At 43.6% G+C, this 18,286-nt stretch overlaps 1 protein-coding gene across 1 annotated transcript; it reads left to right on the top strand.

Moving 5' to 3' along the window:
- Nucleotides 1-222: 222 nt before the first annotated feature.
- Nucleotides 223-16,927, top strand: LOC136701610 (kunitz-type protease inhibitor 1-like). The gene is made up of 10 exons (XM_066676236.1): nt 223-1,010; nt 1,946-2,103; nt 2,923-3,064; nt 7,335-7,505; nt 7,872-7,910; nt 14,338-14,463; nt 14,583-14,633; nt 14,712-14,882; nt 15,226-15,285; nt 15,832-16,927. The coding sequence occupies exons 1-10, from the start codon at nt 596-598 to the stop codon at nt 16,020-16,022; spliced, it is 1,524 nt and encodes a 507-aa protein (XP_066532333.1). The 5' UTR covers nt 223-595; the 3' UTR covers nt 16,023-16,927.
- Nucleotides 16,928-18,286: the final 1,359 nt, after the last annotated feature.

Genomic DNA, 18,286 nt, shown 5'->3' with positions numbered 1-18,286 from the left:
GAGTTGTTTAGGGGAGTTGTTCAGGTGAGTTGTTTAGGTGGGTTGTTCAAGTGAGTTGTTCAGGTGAGTTGTTCAGCTGTGTTGTTTAGGGTAGTTGTTCGTGTGTGTTGTTGAGGTGAGTTGTTTAGAGGAGTTGTTGAGGTGAGTTGTTTAGAGGAGTTGTTGAGGTGAGTTGTTTAGAGGAGTTGTTTAGGGGAGTGGTTCAGGTGAGTTGTTCAGGTGTGTTCATGTGTGTTTTTCAGACGAGTCGTTCATATGATTCAGGTGAGCTCTGTGGCATGTCAGGTGTGTTCTTAAGTGGATTCATTCAAATATGTTCACGTGAGTTTTTCAGACGTATGAGAACGACACACCTGGATAATTCACCTGAGCAGAGAGGCCGTGAGACACAGGTGAGTCAGAGAGAGAGACAGGAGGGGGGTGAGAGAGAGATAGAGATAGAGTTATGTGGAGGTGGAGGGTGTGACTGAAACTGAATCAGCTTTTTTTTCACTGAGACTCTGAAGGTAAACAGGAAGAAGGGCGTCTCGCGGAGCTCGTGGCCGTTTTTGTTATTGATGAGTTGATTGATCAGTGGTCGCGCGCAGGTATAATTATGAATATGAATGTGTGTGAAATGAGTGTTCGCGCGGTGTTGGCCTGGCCTCTCCTCCTCCTGCTGCTGTGTGGAGCAGCGCGCGTGGGCCCGAGCTGTCCCGCGGGGTTCAGAGAGGGCCGCGCGGACTTCGTGGTGAACGCCGAGGACTCTGTGGCCGACGGAGCCACGCTGCTCTCGAGCACGACGGTGCACGGGGGGCAGGACTGCCAGAGCGCGTGCTGCGGGATCAGCCGCTGTAACCTGGCGCTGGTGGAGCGCGCGGAGGGAGACGACTCCGTCAAGAGCTGCGTGCTGTTCGACTGTGTCTACCGGAACCGGTTCGTCTGTAAGTTCGTGAAGAAGAGCGGGTTCAGCAGTTACATCCGGGAGTCTGTGTATGAGCGTTACCTGCAGGGACCGACTCGCGCTTCAGGTGAGTCCCAGCCGACTGCTCTTCTGAACCACCTGTCTCTGTACTCGACTCCACTGAGGGCTGGTCAGGTTTCACAGGGTGTAAAATCTAACTATAGATGCGATATCGGTTTCCGAGACAGTAAGAGAGTGACCTGAAAACCTGCCTGAGTTCAGTCTGATACAGTAACACTACTTTAAACATCTCTGTTTATTCAGCCATTTTATAAACCACAGTAAAACAGACTCTGTGCTGTGTAAATCCTTCTGAAGATTTATTTAACAACAAAAGAACAGATTTCCAAAGTCATTTTTTTTTATGAATTTGTCTTGAAATCAAGCTGAAACATGGACTCATCTGACCACGGCACAGGTCTCCTCTGTCTTTTTGTCCCTCTAAGATGAGCTTGGGTTCAGAGTTTAGTTCCTAAAGTCCTCCAGAGCCCATGTGTCTGTGTTAATCACAGTGTGATAAGGGTGTCTCCTGCAGAGCCATCTGAGGGCTGGAAGGTCATCCTCATTCAGCAGTGGTGTCCAACCTTGTCTGACGTGGACTGAGATTTCTCAGGAGTCTCCTGAGTCTTCTGCAGTGCTGTGGATGGGAGATGGTGAGAGACATAAACCTTGTGAGATCTCTGGGTTTAGACCACGCCTCTCTCTGAATGATGGCCACACCCCCTCTCTGCTGCAGTAACTGATCCTTTGGTGGATGCTCCTTTTATTCCTTTGATATTCTCCTTTTTACAGTGGAACGCTCGATCAGAGGAAATGGAATATTCTGTAAACTCCAAATATGTTTATATTTATAAAATACAGCTCAGTTGTTCAGAGATTTTTCTGTTTACTGCAGTTTACACACGGGCCAACATTTCTGTGGTTTGTAGATTTATAATCGTCAGAATGATTACAGGTATGGTGTGTGTGTGTGTGTGTGTGTGTGTGTGTGTGTGTGTGTAGATAAGGGGGATCGACTTCCTACAGCCAATGCTGGTCCAGATGTGGTGATTCGACCTGGAGAGAGTGTGAAACTCAATGGCATTGAGAGCTCTGGTGAACACAACATCACCAGCTACAAGTGGGTTCTTTTCTCAGGAAACAGCTCTGTCGTCTCTCAGGTACAGGGCAACTTTAATACTAATGTTTTCTCTTATTAAACACTAGATCATTGTTATTTATAATTATCTTATGATGTTTATCCAGCTGTGTTCTACATTTAAACACCTCTGTTTACTCTCTCTTCATTATATAAACATTTACTCTTATTTAGAGGTGTGTGTGTGTGTGTTGAGACGTCTATATTACTGTCCTGTGAAAGGTCTTTTGTCTGATCCCGTGCACTGTGAGCTGCTGTGTATCCAGAGACGCATTCCTTGTATGTGCGCACACACCTGGTGAAGTCTGATTCTGATCCTGGTTCTGTGATAAACGTAGACGCAGGAACTCAGAACTTCAGAAAACCACTGACATTGAACACAGTCCGCTTCTTCATCAAGAAACACACCTTAAACTCTGAAACACACAGGGGAAATACTATCAACTCTGTACAGAAACACTAGACTCAGGGTCTGAAAGACAGAGGACTGCGTCCAGATCTGTCTCCTGTGGTCGTCATGAAGAGAACCAGACGGCGGTGACCACAGACTGTGGAGCAGCTGGAGTCTCGTATCGAGAGAGAGCTTCACTCTCAAACCCTCAGCGTTGAGTCTCCTCAGTTCCCAAAGCCAGTGGAATGAACAGAACCGAGGCTGATTAACCTCACTCTTCCCGCTCCAGGGTTATTAAACTACACCATGCCCTCTCCACAAGCTGGTGGAGTCACATTCCAGGGGGCTACAGCACAGTTGTCTTATCTATTGTAAATAATTATTATGTATGATTTATGTTTTGTTTATTATAATGATGCAGTGAAGTCTTTATAAATGTTATTTCTCCAGACGGCAGAATTTCCTGACCAGCTGCTGGTGTCCAACCTTCGAGCAGGACTTTACGAGTTCCAGCTGACGGTCACAGACTCTGAGGGTCAGACGGACACAGACACGGTCCGAATCCTGGTTCTGACCCATGAACAATCCGAGCGTGAGTCCAGCCTCTCCTCATTCTCTCTTTCACTCTGCAGACTCTCATTACTTTACAGGTTCATCTCAGTTTAATCTGAGCTCCTCCTGACATCAGTCTGGGGTCACTCTGTTCAGTCTGGGTTTGGAACTGTGTTCTCTGGAGTGATGGGGTTCCTCTGGTGTGTGGAACAGTGGAACTGTGTTCTCTGGAGTGATGGGGTTCCTCTGGTGTGTGGAACAGTGGAACTGTGTTCTCTGGAGTGATGGGGTTCCTCTGGTGTGTGGAACAGTGGAACTGTGTTCTCTGGAGTGATGGGGTTCCTCTGGTGTGTGGAACAGTGGAACTGTGTTCTCTGGAGTGATGGGGTTCCTCTGGTGTGTGGAACAGTGGAACTGTGTTCTCTGGCGTGATGGGGTTCCTCTGGTGTGTGGAACTGTGTTCTCTGGCGTGATGGGGTTCCTCTGGTGTGTGGAACTGTGTTCTCTGGCGTGATGGGGTTCCTCTGGTGTGTGGAACAGTGGAACTGTTCTCTGGCGTGATGGGGTTCTTCTGGTGTGTGGAACTGTGTTCTCTGGAGTGATGGAGTTCCTCTGGGATGAGTTAGAGTGGTGAGTTTGATCCAGAACTAATCCCCAACACTAGCCCCTGACCCTCACTCATTATGACCTGAGACGACATAAAACAGAACTGTCCCAAAATCTACAGCACATCTTAGAAACGTTGAGTCTGTTTAGCCATTCAGCCTACAGTAGCCCCACCCAACCAGCCTACAGTAGCGTAGCCCATTCACCTAGTAGAACAGAATGTTTAATCCTGTTCATCCCTCACTGGAGAACTGTCTTGGAATTAACTCGCACTCTGACAGTGTCTGTCTCCACAGTGTGGGTTTAACTGAGCTCAGACTGAGCTTTAGTCTCACTTTAAACTCAGCAGAAACCCGTAGGAAAGAACAACAATAACAAAAGCCCAACAGGCCTCAACATGTGCCTCACTCTCAGCCGCAGAACAAAAGGTAGAGTTTAAGGGTTAACGGCTTTAACTTTCTTCTGGCATTATTCGCTTGACTCATTATCACCAGTCCTCTTTAAATCCTTCAGAACTGCCCTCCTTAAAAACAACCTTCCTGTCCCCCTTAAATCCTTCAGAACTGCCCTCCTTAAAAACAACCTTTCTGTCCCCCTTAAATCCTTCAGAACTGCCCTCTTAAAAACAACCTTCCTGTCCCCCTTAAATCCTTCAGAACTGCCCTCTTAAAAATAACCTTCCAGTCCCCCTTAAATCCTTCAGAACTGCCCTCCTTAAAAACAACCTTTCTGTCCCCCTTAAATCCTTCAGAACTGCCCTCCTTAAAAACAACCTTTCTGTCCCCCTTAAATCCTTCAGAACTGCCCTCTTAAAAACAACCTTCCTGTCCCCCTTAAATCCTTCAGAACTGCCCTCTTAAAAATAACCTCCCAGTCCCTCTTAAATCCTTCAGAACTGCCCTCCTTAAAAACAACCTTCCTGTCCCCCTTAAATCCTTCAGAACTGCCCTCTTAAAAATAACCTTCCTGTCCCCCTTAAATCCTTCAGAACTGCCCTCTTACAAATAACCTTCCAGTCCCCCTTAAATCCTTCAGAACTGCATTCCATAAAAACAACCTTCCTGTCCCCCTTAAATCCTTCAGAACTGCCCTCCTTAAAAGCAACCTTCCTGTCCCCCTTAAATCCTTCAGAACTGCCCTCCTTAAAAACAACCTTTCTGTTCCCCTTAAATCCTTCAGAACTGCCCTCCTTAAAAACAACCTTCCTGTCCCCCTTAAATCCTTCAGAACTGCCCTCTTAAAAATAACCTCCCAGTCCCTCTTAAATCCTTCAGAACTGCCCTCCTTAAAAACAACCTTCCTGTCCCCCTTAAATCCTTCAGAACTGCCCTCTTAAAAATAACCTTCCTGTCCCCCTTAAATCCTTCAGAACTGCCCTCTTACAAATAACCTTCCAGTCCCTCTTAAATCCTTCAGAACTGCCCTCCTTAAAAACAACCTTCCTGTCCCCCTTAAATCCTTCAGAACTGCCCTCTTAAAAATAACCTTCCTGTCCCCCTTAAATCCTTCAGAACTGCCCTCTTACAAATAACCTTCCAGTCTCCCTTAAATCCTTCAGAACTGCCCTCCTTAAAAACAACCTTTCTGTCCCCCTTAAATCCTTCAGAACTGCCCTCTTAAAAACAACCTTCCTGTCCCCCTTAAATCCTTCAGAACTGCCCTCTTAAAAATAACCTCCCAGTCCCTCTTAAATCCTTCAGAACTGCCCTCCTTAAAAACAACCTTCCTGTCCCCCTTAAATCCTTCAGAACTGCCCTCTTAAAAATAACCTTCCTGTCCCCCTTAAATCCTTCAGAACTGCCCTCTTACAAATAACCTTCCAGTCCCCCTTAAATCCTTCAGAACTGCATTCCATAAAAACAACCTTCCTGTCCCCCTTAAATCCTTCAGAACTGCCCTCCTTAAAAGCAACCTTCCTGTCCCCCTTAAATCCTTCAGAACTGCCCTCCTTAAAAACAACCTTTCTGTCCCCCTTAAATCCTTCAGAACTGCCCTCCTTAAAAACAACCTTCCTGTCCCCCTTAAATCCTTCAGAACTGCCCTTCTTAAAAATAACCTTCCTGTCCCCCTTAAATCCTTCAGAACTGCCCTCTTAAAAACAACCTTCCTGCCCCCCTTAAATCCTTCAGAACTGCCCTCTTACAAATAACCTTCCTGTCCCCCTTAAATCCTTCAGAACTGCCCTCCTTAAAAATAACCTTCCAGTCTCCCTTAAATCCTTCAGAACTGCCCTCCTTAAAAACAACCTTCCTGTCCCCCTTAAATCCTTCAGAACTGCATTCCATAAAAACAACCTTCCTGTCCCCCTTAAATCCTTCAGAACTGCCCTCTTAAAAATAACCTTCCTGTCCCCCTTAAATCCTTCAGAACTGCCCTCTTAAAAATAACCTTCCAGTCCCCCTTAAATCCTTCAGAACTGCCCTCTTACAAATAACCTTCCAGTCCTCCTTAAATCCTTCAGAACTGCCCTCTTAAAAATAACCTTCCTGTCCCCCTTAAATCCTTCAGAACTGCCCTCCTTAAAAATAACCTTCCTGTCCCCCTTAAATCCTTCAAAACTGCCTTCCATAAAAACAACCTTCCTGTCCCCCTTAAATAGTTCAGAACTGCCCTCTTAAAAACAACCTTCCAGTCCCCCTTAAATCCTTCAGAACTGCCCTCCTTAAAAATAACCTTCCTGTCCCCCTTAAATCCTTCAAAACTGCCTTCCATAAAAACAACCTTCCTGTCCCCCTTAAATAGTTCAGAACTGCCCTCTTAAAAACAACCTTCCAGTCCCCCTTAAATCCTTCAGAACTGCCTTCCATAAAAGCAACCTTCCAGTCCCCCTTAAATCCTTCAGAACTGCCCTCCATAAAAACAACCTTCCTGTCCCCCTTAAATAGTTCAGAACTGCCCTCTTAAAAACAACCTTCCAGTCCCCCTTAAATCCTTCAGAACTGCCTTCCATAAAAACAACCTTCCTGTCCCCCTTAAATCCTTCAGAACTGTCCTCCGTAACAACAACCTTCCAGTCCCCCTTAAATGCTGCTTGATTTACGTGTTGGATCCAGGTGTTTTTAGTCCAGATGTAGAGGTGTGCAGAGTGTCTGATGAGTGCCTGTTAGATTTGATCTTGGAGAGCCCGGCCCTTATGCTGTTGTTTTGATTAGAGTAGAGGTTGTTCAGGGCGGAGACAGATGATGAGAACAGATAGAGAAAGGATGTGTTATATCGGTGTGGAATAGTAATTGGAAATGTTGATATTAAACAGTAAAAATGATTAGATATTAAAGCTTGTGAGCTACTGGACACATATAATTTTAAAATCAGGTAGATATTAGAATCTAATGCGGGTTAGATATTAAAATGACATTCATCATTCAGAGATTAAACATTAAAAACAGTGGAACATTAGATATTAAAGTTTATGTATTAGATATAAACTATATGTCACGTTTGTTTTATTGGATTAGCCTGGTTTTATTTGAGTAATTACAGTTTTTACGGTTTCAGTGTCGGGGTGACTGTGTTAATCTGAGGTTTACTGTTTCAGTCTAGGTTAATCCCAGGAATATTTAAGATCAGGACTTCTGGTTTCATATGTGTTTGACTGGGTTAATCTGGGGATTACTGTGTTAATCTGAGTTATGTTTTGATTTTATAATTACTGAGTTATCCTGCATTAGCCTGTGTTAATCTCAGGATTACTGTGTAACTCTTAGGTCATTGTTTGACGCCTAAGAAGGTGGGTCCGTGTCGAGGGTCTTTTCCTCGCTGGTTTTACAACGCTGCGTCCAACAGCTGTGAGGAGTTCACTTTTGGAGGATGTGTCCCCAACGAAAACAACTTCATCTCGCAGCGAGAGTGTGACGAGGCCTGTGACGGGACGACAGGTAAACACCACAGCAGCACATCTGTAGTTTTAGGAGCATTCTATTAGCACAGAATAAAGAGTGTGACGAGGCCTGTAACTGGACCACGGGTAAACACCACCGCAGCACGTCTGTAGTCTTAGGAGAACTCTATTAGGACAACGGCAGAAACAGTGATGACACAGGACACAACCCATACGTTTTCATTTAAAATGAGACGAGACACACAGTGTATTATCATTAGCTTCATCTGTAGTTGAGCTGTAGTTAGTGGTCAGTGTAATTAAGCTGTGATCATTTTCATTATCAGTGATTTAAAATTATTTAGGAGAGAAGACATTGGTCAGTGTTATTGACCTGTGATTGGTTATTATTTTGTCTCTGCAGTGACCCCTGGAGGGAGGAAATTGACTTCTCTTGTGGAAGGTGACTTCATTTTATTGTGCAATTTAATAAGAAATGTTTTGTCAATTTTTCACTTTTTTCCCTTTTTAAATAATAATAAAAACAGTAAAGTTTGTGTTTAATAGTGTTCATGGTTCTGTGTCTGTTTGTAGTTTAGTGTGTAGTTGTGTGTCTGTTGTGTGTGTTTAATAGAGTTCATGGTTCTGTGTCTGTTTGTGTGTGTTTAATAGTGTTCAGGGTTCTGTGTCTGTGTGTGTCTGTTGTGTGCGTTTTATAGTGTTCAGGGTTCTGTGTCTGTGTGTGTCTGTTGTGTGCGTTTAATAGTGCTCAGGGTTCTGTGTCTGTGTGTGTCTGTTGTGTGCGTTTAATAGTGTTCAGGGTTCTGTGTCTGTTGTGTGTGTGTTTAATAGTGTTCAGGGTTCTGTGTCTGTGTGTCTCTGTTGTGTGAGTTTAATAGTGTTCAGGGTTCTGTGTCTGTGTGTGTAGATTTGTGTGTCTGTTTCTGTCCCTGTGTGTAGATTTGTGTGTCTGTTTGTCTTTGTGTGTAGATTTGTCTGTGTGTCCCAGTGTGTAGTGTGTAGTTTTGTATGTTTGTGTCCCTGTGTGTAGATTTGTGTGTCTGTTTGTCTTTGTGTGTAGATTTGTCTGTGTGTCCCAGTGTGTAGTGTGTAGATTTGTGTCTTTGTGTCCCTGTGTGTACTGTGTAGTTATGTCTGTTTGTGTCTCAGTGTGTAGTATGTAGTTTTGTGTCTGTGTGTAGTTTTGTGTGTCTGTTTGTCCCTGTGTGTAGATTTGTGTGTCTGTTTGTGTCTCAGTGTGTAGTGTGTAGTTTTGTGTGTCTGTTTGTGTCTCAGTGTGCAGTGTGTAGTTTTGTCTGTTTGTGTCTCTGTGTGTAGTTTTGTCTGTTTGTGTCCCTGTGTGTACTGTGTAGTTTTGTCTGTTTGTGTCTCAGTGTGTAGTTTTGTGTGTCTGTTTGTGTCCCTGTGTGTACTGTGTAGTTTTGTCTGTTTGTGTCTGTGTGTAGTTTTGTCTGTTTGTGTCTGTGTATAGTTTTGTCTGTTTGTGTCCCTGTGTGTACTGTGTAGTTTTGTCTGTTTGTGTCTGTGTGTAGTTTTGTCTGTTTGTGTCCCTGTGTGTACTGTGTAGTTTTGTCTGTTTGTGTCCCTGTGTGTACTGTGTAGTTTTGTCTGTTTGTGTCTGTGTGTAGTTTTGTGTGTCTGTTTGTGTCCCTGTGTGTACTGTGTAGTTTTGTCTGTTTGTGTCTGTGTGTAGTTTTGTCTGTTTGTGTCTGTGTATAGTTTTGTCTGTTTGTGTCCCTGTGTGTACTGTGTAGTTTTGTCTGTTTGTGTCTGTGTGTAGTTTTGTCTGTTTGTGTCCCTGTGTGTACTGTGTAGTTTTGTCTGTTTGTGTCCCTGTGTGTACTGTGTAGTTTTGTCTGTTTGTGTCCCTGTGTGTAGTGTGTAGATTTGTGTGTCTGTTTGTGTCCCTGTGTGTACTGTGTAGTTTTGTCTGTTTGTGTCTCAGTGTGCAGTGTGTAGTTTTGTCTGTGTCCCTGTGTGTACTGTGTAGTTTTGTCTGTTTGTGTCTCTGTGTGTAGTATGTAGATTTGTCTGTTTGTGTCCCTGTGTGTAGTGTGTAGATTTGTGTGTCTGTTTGTGTCCCTGTGTGTAGTGTGTAGATTTGTGTGTCTGTTTGTGTCCCTGTGTGTACTGTGTAGTTTTGTCTGTTTGTGTCTGTGTGTAGTTTTGTGTCTGTTTGTGTCCCTGTGTGTACTGTGTAGTTTTGTCTGTTTGTGTCTCTGTGTGTAGTTTTGTGTGTCTGTTTGTGTCTCAGTGTGTAGTATGTAGATTTGTCTGTTTGTGTCCCTGTGTGTAGTGTGTAGATTTGTGTCTGTTTGTGTCTCTGTGTGTACTGTGTAGTTTTGTGTGTCTCTGTGTAGATGTTTGTGTCCCTGTGTGTAGTGTGTAGATTTGTGTGTCTGTTTGTGTGTAGATTTGTGTGTCTGTTTGTGTGTAGATTCGTGTGTCTGTTTGTGTCCCTGTGTAGTTTTGTCTGTTTGTGTCTCTGTCTGTTTCTGTCCCCGTGTGTAGTGTGTAGATTTGTGTGTCTGTTTGTGTCCCTGTGTGTAGTGTCTGTTTGTGTCCCTGTGTGTAGTGTCTGTTTGTGTCCCTGTGTGTAGTGTCTGTTTGTGTCCCTGTGTGTAGTGTGTGTGTCTGTGTCTCTGTATGTAGTGTGTAGATTTGTGTGTCTGTTTGTGTCCCAGTGTGTAGATTTGTGTGTCTGTGTCCCTGTGTAGTTTTGTCTGTTTGTGTCTCTGTCTGTTTCTGTCCCCTTGTGTAGTGTGTAGATTTGTGTGTCTGTTTGTGTCCCAGTGTGTAGATTTGTGTGCCTGTGTGTAGATTTGTGTGTCTGTGTCCCTGTGTAGTTTTGTCTGTTTGTGTCTCTGTCTGTTTCTGTCCCCGTGTGTAGTGTGTAGATTTGTGTCTGTTTGTGTCCCAGTGTGTAGATTTGTGTGTGTCTGTGTGTAGATTTGTGTGTCTGTTTGTGTCCCTGTGTGTAGTGTCTGTTTGTGCCTCTGTATGTAGTGTGTCTGTTTGTGCCTCTGTATGTAGTGTAGATTTGTGTGTCTGTTTGTGCCTCTGTATGTAGTGTGTCTGTTTGTGTCCCTGTGTGTAGTGTCTGTTTGTGCCTCTGTATGTAGTGTAGATTTGTGTGTCTGTTTGTGTCCCTGTGTGTAGTGTCTGTTTGTGCCTCTGTATGTAGTGTAGATTTGTGTGTCTGTTTGTGCCTCTGTATGTAGTGTGTCTGTTTGTGTCCCTGTGTGTAGTGTCTGTTTGTGCCTCTGTATGTAGTGTGTCTGTTTGTGTCTCTGTATGTAGTGTAGATTTGTGTGTCTGTTTGTGCCTCTGTATGTAGTGTAGATTTGTGTCTGTTTGTGTGTAGTGTCTGTTTGTGCCTCTGTATGTAGTGTGTCTGTTTGTGCCTCTGTATGTAGTGTAGATTTGTGTGTCTGTTTGTGTGTAGTGTCTGTTTGTGCCTCTGTATGTAGTGTGTCTGTTTGTGCCTCTGTATGTAGTGTAGATTTGTGTGTCTGTTTGTGTGTAGTGTCTGTTTGTGCCTCTGTATGTAGTGTCTGTTTGTGTCTCTGTATGTAGTGTAGATTTGTGTGTCTGTTTGTGTCCCTGTGTGTAGTGTGTAGATTTGTGTTTGTGTCTGTGTGTAGAGTTGTGTCTCAGTGTGTAGTTTTGTGTCTGTTTTTGTCTGTGTAGAGTTGTGTCTCAGTGTGTAGTGTGTAGTTTTGTCTGTTTGTGTCTCTGTGTGTAGATTTGTGTGTCTGTTTGTGTCCCTGTGTGTAGTGTGTAGATTTGTGTCTGTGTGTAGTGTTGATTTGTGTGTAGTGTGTAGTTTTGTGTCTGTTTGTCTGTTTGTGTCTCTGTTTTGTGTGTAGTTTTGTGTCTCTCTGTGTGTAGTGTGTAGTTTTGTCTGTTTTTGTCTGTGTGTTGTGTGTAGATTTGTGTGTCTGTTTGTCTGTGTGTAGTGAGTAGATTTGTGTGTCTGTTTGTGTCTCTGTGTGTAGATTTGTGTCTGTTTGTGTCCCTGTGTGTAGTGTGTAGATTTGTGTGTCTGTGTGTACTGTGTAGTTTTGTCTGTTTGTGTTCCTGTGTGTAGTGTGTAGATTTGTGTGTCTGTGTCGGTGTACTGTGTAGATTTGTGCGTCTGTTTGTGTCCCTGTGTGTAGTGTGTAGATTTGTGTCTGTTTGTGTCTCTGTGTGTACTGTGTAGTTTTGTCTGTGTCTCTGTGTGTAGATTTGTGTGTCTGTTTGTGTCCCTGTGTGTAGTGTGTAGATTTGTGTGTCTGTGTGTACTGTGTAGTTTTGTCTGTTTGTGTCTCTGTGTGTAGATTTGTGTGTCTGTTTGTGTCCCTGTGTAGTTTTGTCTGTGTCTCTGTGTGTAGATTTGTGTGTCTGTTTGTGTCCCTGTGTGTAGTGTGTAGATTTGTGTGTCTGTTTGTGTCCCTGTGTAGTTTTGTCTGTTTGTGTCTCTGTCTGTTTCTGTCCCCGTGTGTAGTGTGTAGATTTGTGTGTCTGTTTGTGTCCCAGTGTGTAGATTTGTGTGTCTGTGTGTAGTGTGTAGATTTGTGTCTGTTTGTGTCTCTGTGTGTACTGTGTAGTTTTGTCTGTGTCTCTGTGTGTAGATTTGTGTGTCTGTGTGTACTGTGTAGTTTTGTCTGTTTGTGTCTCTGTGTGTAGATTTGTGTGTCTGTTTGTGTCCCTGTGTAGTTTTGTCTGTTTGTGTCTCTGTCTGTTTCTGTCCCCGTGTGTAGTGTGTAGATTTGTGTGTGTAGTGTGTCTGTTTGTGTCTCTGTGTGTAGTGTAGATTTGTGTGTCTGTTTGTGTCCCTGTGTGTAGTGTGTAGATTCGTGTGTCTGTTTGTGTCCCTGTGTAGTTTTGTCTGTTTGTGTCTCTGTCTGTTTCTGTCCCCGTGTGTAGTGTGTAGATTTGTGTGTCTGTTTGTGTCCCAGTGTGTAGATTTGTGTGTCTGTTTGTGTCCCTGTGTGTAGTCTGTTTGTGCCTCTGTATGTAGTCTGTTTGTGTCCCTGTGTGTAGTGTGTGTGTGTCTGTGTCTCTGTATGTAGTGTGTAGATTTGTGTCTGTTTGTGTCCCTGTGTGTAGTGTGTAGATTTCTGTTTGTGTCTGTGTGTAGTTTTGTGTCTGTTTTTGTCTGTGTGTAGAGTTGTCTCAGTGTGTAGTGTGTAGTTTTGTCTTTGTGTCCCTGTGTGTAGTGTGTAGATTTGTGTGTCTGTTTGTGTCCCAGTGTGTAGATTTGTGTGTCTGTTTGTGTCCCTGTGTAGTTTTGTCTGTTTGTGTCTCTGTCTGTTTCTATCCCCGTGTGTAGTGTGTAGATTTGTGTGTCTGTTTGTGTCCCAGTGTGTAGTGTCTGTTTGTGTCCCTGTGTGTAGTGTGTCTGTTTGTGTCTCTGTGTGTAGTGTAGATTTGTGTGTCTGTTTGTGTCCCTGTGTGTAGTGTGTAGATGTGTCTGTTTGTGTCTGTGTGTAGTGTGTAGATGTGTCTGTTTGTGTCTGTGTGTAGTGTGTAGATTTGTGTCTGTTTGTGTCTGTGTTTTGTGTGTAGATTTGTGTCTGTTTGTGTCTATGTGTTTTGTGTGTAGTTTGGTCTGTTTGTGTCTGTGTCTCTGTGTGTAGATTTGTGTCTCTGTGTGTAGTGTGTAGATTTGTCTGTTTGTGTCTCTGTGTGTAGATTTGTGTGTCTGTTTGTGTCTCAGTGTGTAGTGTGTAGATTTGTGTCTCTGTGTGTAGTTTTGTGTCTGTTTGTGTCTCTGTGTGTAGTGTGTCTGTTTTTGTCTCTGTGTGTAGTTTTGTCTGTTTGTGTCTGTGTGTAGTGTGTAGTTTTGTGTCTCTGTGTAGTGTGTAGTTTTGTTTGTGTCTTTGTGTGTAGTGTGTAGTTTTGTGTGTCTGTTTGTGTCTCTGTGTAGTGTGTAGTTTTGTGTCTGTTTTTGTCTGTGTGTCTGTGTCTTTGTGTGTAGTGTGTAGTTTTGTGTCTGTTTGTGTAGTGTGTAGTTTTGTCTGTTTGTGTCTCAGTGAGTAGTGTGTAGATTTGTGTGTCTGTTTTTGTCTGTGTCTGTTTGTGTCTCAGTGAGTAGTGTGTAGATTTGTGTGTCTGTTTTTGTCTGTGTCTGTTTGTGTCTCTGTGTGTAGTGTGTCTGTTTTTGTCTCTGTGTGTAGTTTTGTCTGTTTGTGTCTGTGTGTAGTGTGTAGTTTTGTGTCTCTGTGTGTAGTGTGTAGTTTTGTTTGTGTCTTTGTGTGTAGTGTGTAGTTTTGTGTGTCTGTTTGTGTCTCTGTGTAGTGTGTAGTTTTGTGTCTGTTTTTGTCTGTGTGTCTGTGTCTTTGTGTGTAGTGTGTAGTTTTGTGTCTGTTTGTGTAGTGTGTAGTTTTGTCTGTTTGTGTCTCAGTGAGTAGTGTGTAGATTTGTGTGTCTGTTTTTGTCTGTGTCTGTTTGTGTCTCAGTGAGTAGTGTGTAGATTTGTGTGTCTGTTTTTGTCTGTGTCTGTTTGTGTCTCAGTGAGTAGTGTGTAGATTTGTGTGTCTGTTTTTGTCTGTGTCTGTTTGTGTCTCAGTGAGTAGTGTGTAGATTTGTGTGTCTGTTTTTGTCTGTGTCTGTTTGTGTCTCAGTGAGTAGTGTGTAGATTTGTGTGTCTGTTTTTGTCTGTGTCTGTTTGTGTCTCAGTGAGTAGTGTGTAGATTTGTGTCTGTTTGTGTCCCTGTGTATAGTTAGTGTGTAGATTTCTAAGTACGTTGCTTTTGCTTATGTTTTTGTTTGTAGTTAAACACAGTGCTGTTGTTTTTTGTGTCTCTTATTTTTGGTCATGTTTAAGTAGTGTGCAGGTCTCAGTTTCTGTTGATTTTCTTTGTGTGTGTGTGTAACTACAGTGTGTGGTTCTCCGTGTGGGGCGGGTCAGTTCCAGTGTTCCAGTGATTGTTGTGTGGAGGAGGAGCTTCACTGTGACGGACAGACGCAGTGCACTGATGGCTCTGATGAAAGTGACTGTGGTCAATGTGAGGCCACGCCCACTTTTGAATGTTTTTTATTTTTTTTTATTTAAATAATATAGAAGTGATATCATCTGAGTTTTACACATGTCTCTCTCTCTCTCTCTCTGTGTGTGTGTTATCAGTGAACAGGACTCTCTCTCGGTTACTGGAGATACAAGTAAATGAAGAAAAAGGTGGGTTTTCCTCAAACAATGGAGGTCTTTTAAAGCTCTGTGTGATATGAGTCCATGTGTGTGTGTGTGTGTGCGCAGCACGGTGTGTGGACCCCCCGGTGACCGGACCCTGCAGAGCGAGTTTGACGCGGTTTTATTACGACCCTCTGAACAGAAACTGCCATCGCTTCACTTTTGGGGGCTGCGGCGGAAACAAAAACAACTTTGAGAAGAAGGACAGCTGTATGGACGTCTGCAGAGACGTCACAGGTCTGAACACTTACATCTGTCTCACTGTCCCACTGTCTCATGGTCCCACTGTCTCATGGCCCCACGGTCTCATTGTCCCTCTGTCACATTGCCTCATGGTCCCACTGTCTCTCTGTCCCACTGTGTCATTGTCCCTCTGTCATCTCTTGGGCGTCCAGCACACAGGAGTGACTTGGTGAGTGTGTGAACTGTCTACAGGTGTGACTGGGTGTGTGTGTGAAACTGTCCATGGGGGTGTGTGGGTGAGAGGTGGTCTGTTGCCTGCCTGGCTCTTAGAAGACAGATGAAGCAGTGTAGTACATGACAGAGTGAATGATACTGACTTGCTCTTGTCTTGTTGTAGACAGCGAGGTCTTTGCGAAGGGTCTGTTTGAACGCTCTGAGCAGGAGGAACATCAGTCAGGTAAAGCCTTCACCTTCAACACTTCTCATCTCATAAATGTCTTAAAGCTGATTAAAGCTGGGGGGGGGGGGGGGTTGGTGTCTCACACAGCTGTGCTGCTGGACAGAGTGGGTCTCACACAGCTGTGAAAGGAGCCCTGGACACAGAGGAGTCTCTGGCGGCCGAGGGAAGAGGGAGCTGTGATTGAAATAGTTATGCCAGTGTTTTATCTCCATAGAGACAGACAGACAGATGTCCTTCAGCGTCTCTGTCTCATTCTTTCTCCTCATCACTCTCTGACCCCTCTTCCTGATCCGTCACGTGATGACGACAGCGTGAGGTCATCAGAGTGAGGGAGCCTTAGCCCTGCCTCCTCACTCATGATTATGAGGCTGAACTCCAGCAGATCCTCACAGCAGTGTTCCTGTGTGTAGAGTCTCCCGGGAGGGTGGGGGGTGGTGTTTCTGCAGGAGGAGGAACACACTCCTCATTAACCCCTTCAGCTCCAGAGCACTGCTGCTGTGTTTGTTTGTTTGTGATGTGTGTGTTGTTGTTGTTGTTGTCCAGGCTCCGTGGCGACGGCGGTGATTATCGCTGTGGTGGTGTTGGTGTTGTTAGCGTTGCTCGGGTACTGTTTAATCAAGAAAAAGAGGAGTGAAGTTCAACATCAAAGAGCTCCAGTGTCCAGTCCAGCGGTCGCTCTAAACGAGGAGACGGAAAACCTGGTCTACAAGCCCACCACTACCACCACCTCCTAACACACACACACACACACACACACACACACACACACACACACACAGTCCAGCGGTTACTCTGAACGAGGACACGGAAAACCTGGTCTACAAGCCCACCACTACCACCACCTCCTAACACACACACACACACACACACACACACACACACAGTCCAGCGGTTACTCTGAACGAGGACACGGAAAACCTGGTCTACAAGCCCACCACTACCACCACCTCCTAACACACACACACACACACACAGTCCAGCGGTTACTCTGAACGAGGACACGGAAAACCTGGTCTACAAGCCCACCACTACAACCACCTCCTAACACACACACACACACACACACACACACACACACACACACACACAGTCCAGTGGTTACTCTGAACGAGGACACGGAAATGCCCACCACTACCACCACCTCCTAACACACACACACACACACACACACACACACACACACACAGTCCAGCGGTTACTCTGAACGAGGAGACGGAAAACCTGGTCTACAAACCCACCACTACCACCACCTCCTAACACACACACACACTAATCAATAATGTAGGCTGGTGCTGGTTTAAAGCAGGTTAAACTGTAATACAGGTAAATAACTGTAATACAGGGTTAATTACTGTGTAATACAGGGTTATAACTGTGATATTAAGAGTGAACTGAGATGTTTGTACGTTGTGTATTTCTAAAGCTGTTTGTTTGGTGTTGCTGCAGTTTCTCAGGGTTTTTATCTTTAGTTTATTACTCTGTAACGTCGTCCTCTGCAGGGTCTAAACCCCCTGTGTCCTCAGGGTCAAACTCTGACTAATTATGGGTTAAATGTTCAATTCTGGCTTTAATTTTGATTCTTTGTGTTTATTTTATTGCTGTTTGTATTTTGTGACACAATGTTTTAATAAAGACAATGAAACCCTTTCCTCCTGCTGCCTTTAGAGCTCTTTTAACACTCCATTAACCAACATCTCTCTCTCTCTCTCACACACACACCTCTGTCATTGTGGGGAGCTACTGACACACAGGTCTCAGGTCTAACTGCACACAGAGGGAAGGTGAGTGTGGAACAGGGAGGTGTTTCCTGACGAGTGTGTGTTTCACCCTCAGTGATGTCACTGAAGTCATGTTGGTCATTTCAACATCTCAGTTATCTCAGTTCCACCCTGGGTTTCCTCTGAGTCCTGATATCACACTGAGAACATCTCACAGCAGAAACGACCCTCCACACCGCACCCCTCCCTCTCAACAGAAATATGGTTTAATTCACGTCTGAGCACCGTTTACATGGTGCACTACTGGAGTGACTACAGCAGAACTGAACTGATTTAAAAATAAAAGCTTTTACAATATCATTTCACTTCTATTAAACTACACTGATTTCCTCATAGTCACAGCTCCAGTGGAATCTGGAGGAGAATAAAGAGTTAAATATTACAATATAAAACCCATTTCCAGAAACAGTGGGACCTTCTGTAAAATTACAATAAAAACAGGACTGTGCTGTTCATTTTCCTCAAACTGTAACAATTTACACGGTCTTCACTGGACCACTCTTTAGTGTAGTTTAGTTTAGAAGATTTAAGTTTAGAGTATTTTAGTGTAGTTTAGTTAGTAGTTTAGTTCAGTGAAGTTCAGTATTCTTTAGTTTAGGGTGTTTTAGTGTAGTTTACTTCTGTGAAGTTTAGAGTACTTTAGTGTAGTTCAGTATTCTTTCGTTTAGTGTACTTTTGTGAAGCTTAGAGTATTTTAGTGTACTTTAGTGTAGTTCAGTATTCTTTCGTTTAGGGTATTTTAGTGTGCTTTAGTGAAATTTTGAGTATTTTAGTGTAGTTCAGTATTCTTTAGTTTACGGTATTTTAGTGTAGTTTAGTTCAGTGAAGTTTAAAGTATTTTAGTGTACTTTATTGTAGTTCAGTATTCTTTAGTTTAGGGTAGTGTAGTTTAGTTCAGTGAAGCTTAGAGTATTTTAGTGTACTTTAGTGTAGTTCAGTATTCTTTAGTTTAGGGTATTTTAGTGTAGTTTAGTTCAGTGAAGTTTAAAGTATTTTAGTGTACTTTATTGTAGTTCAGTATTCTTTAGTTTAGGGTAGTGTAGTTTAGTTCAGTGAAGCTTAGAGTATTTTAGTGTACTTTAGTGTAGTTCAGTATTCTTTAGGGTGTTTTAGTGTAGTTTAGTTCAGTGAAGTTTAGAGTACTTTAGTGTAGTTCAGTATTCTTTCGTTTAGTGTACTTTTGTGAAGCTTAGAGTATTTTAGTGTACTTTAGTGAAGTT

This window comes from Hoplias malabaricus, chromosome 7 (genome assembly GCF_029633855.1).
Source record: "Hoplias malabaricus isolate fHopMal1 chromosome 7, fHopMal1.hap1, whole genome shotgun sequence".
Classification (NCBI taxonomy): Eukaryota; Metazoa; Chordata; class Actinopteri; order Characiformes; family Erythrinidae; genus Hoplias; species Hoplias malabaricus.
The sequence above is the reverse complement of the archived record's forward strand: the minus strand, read 5'-3'. Positions and strand labels throughout refer to the sequence as shown.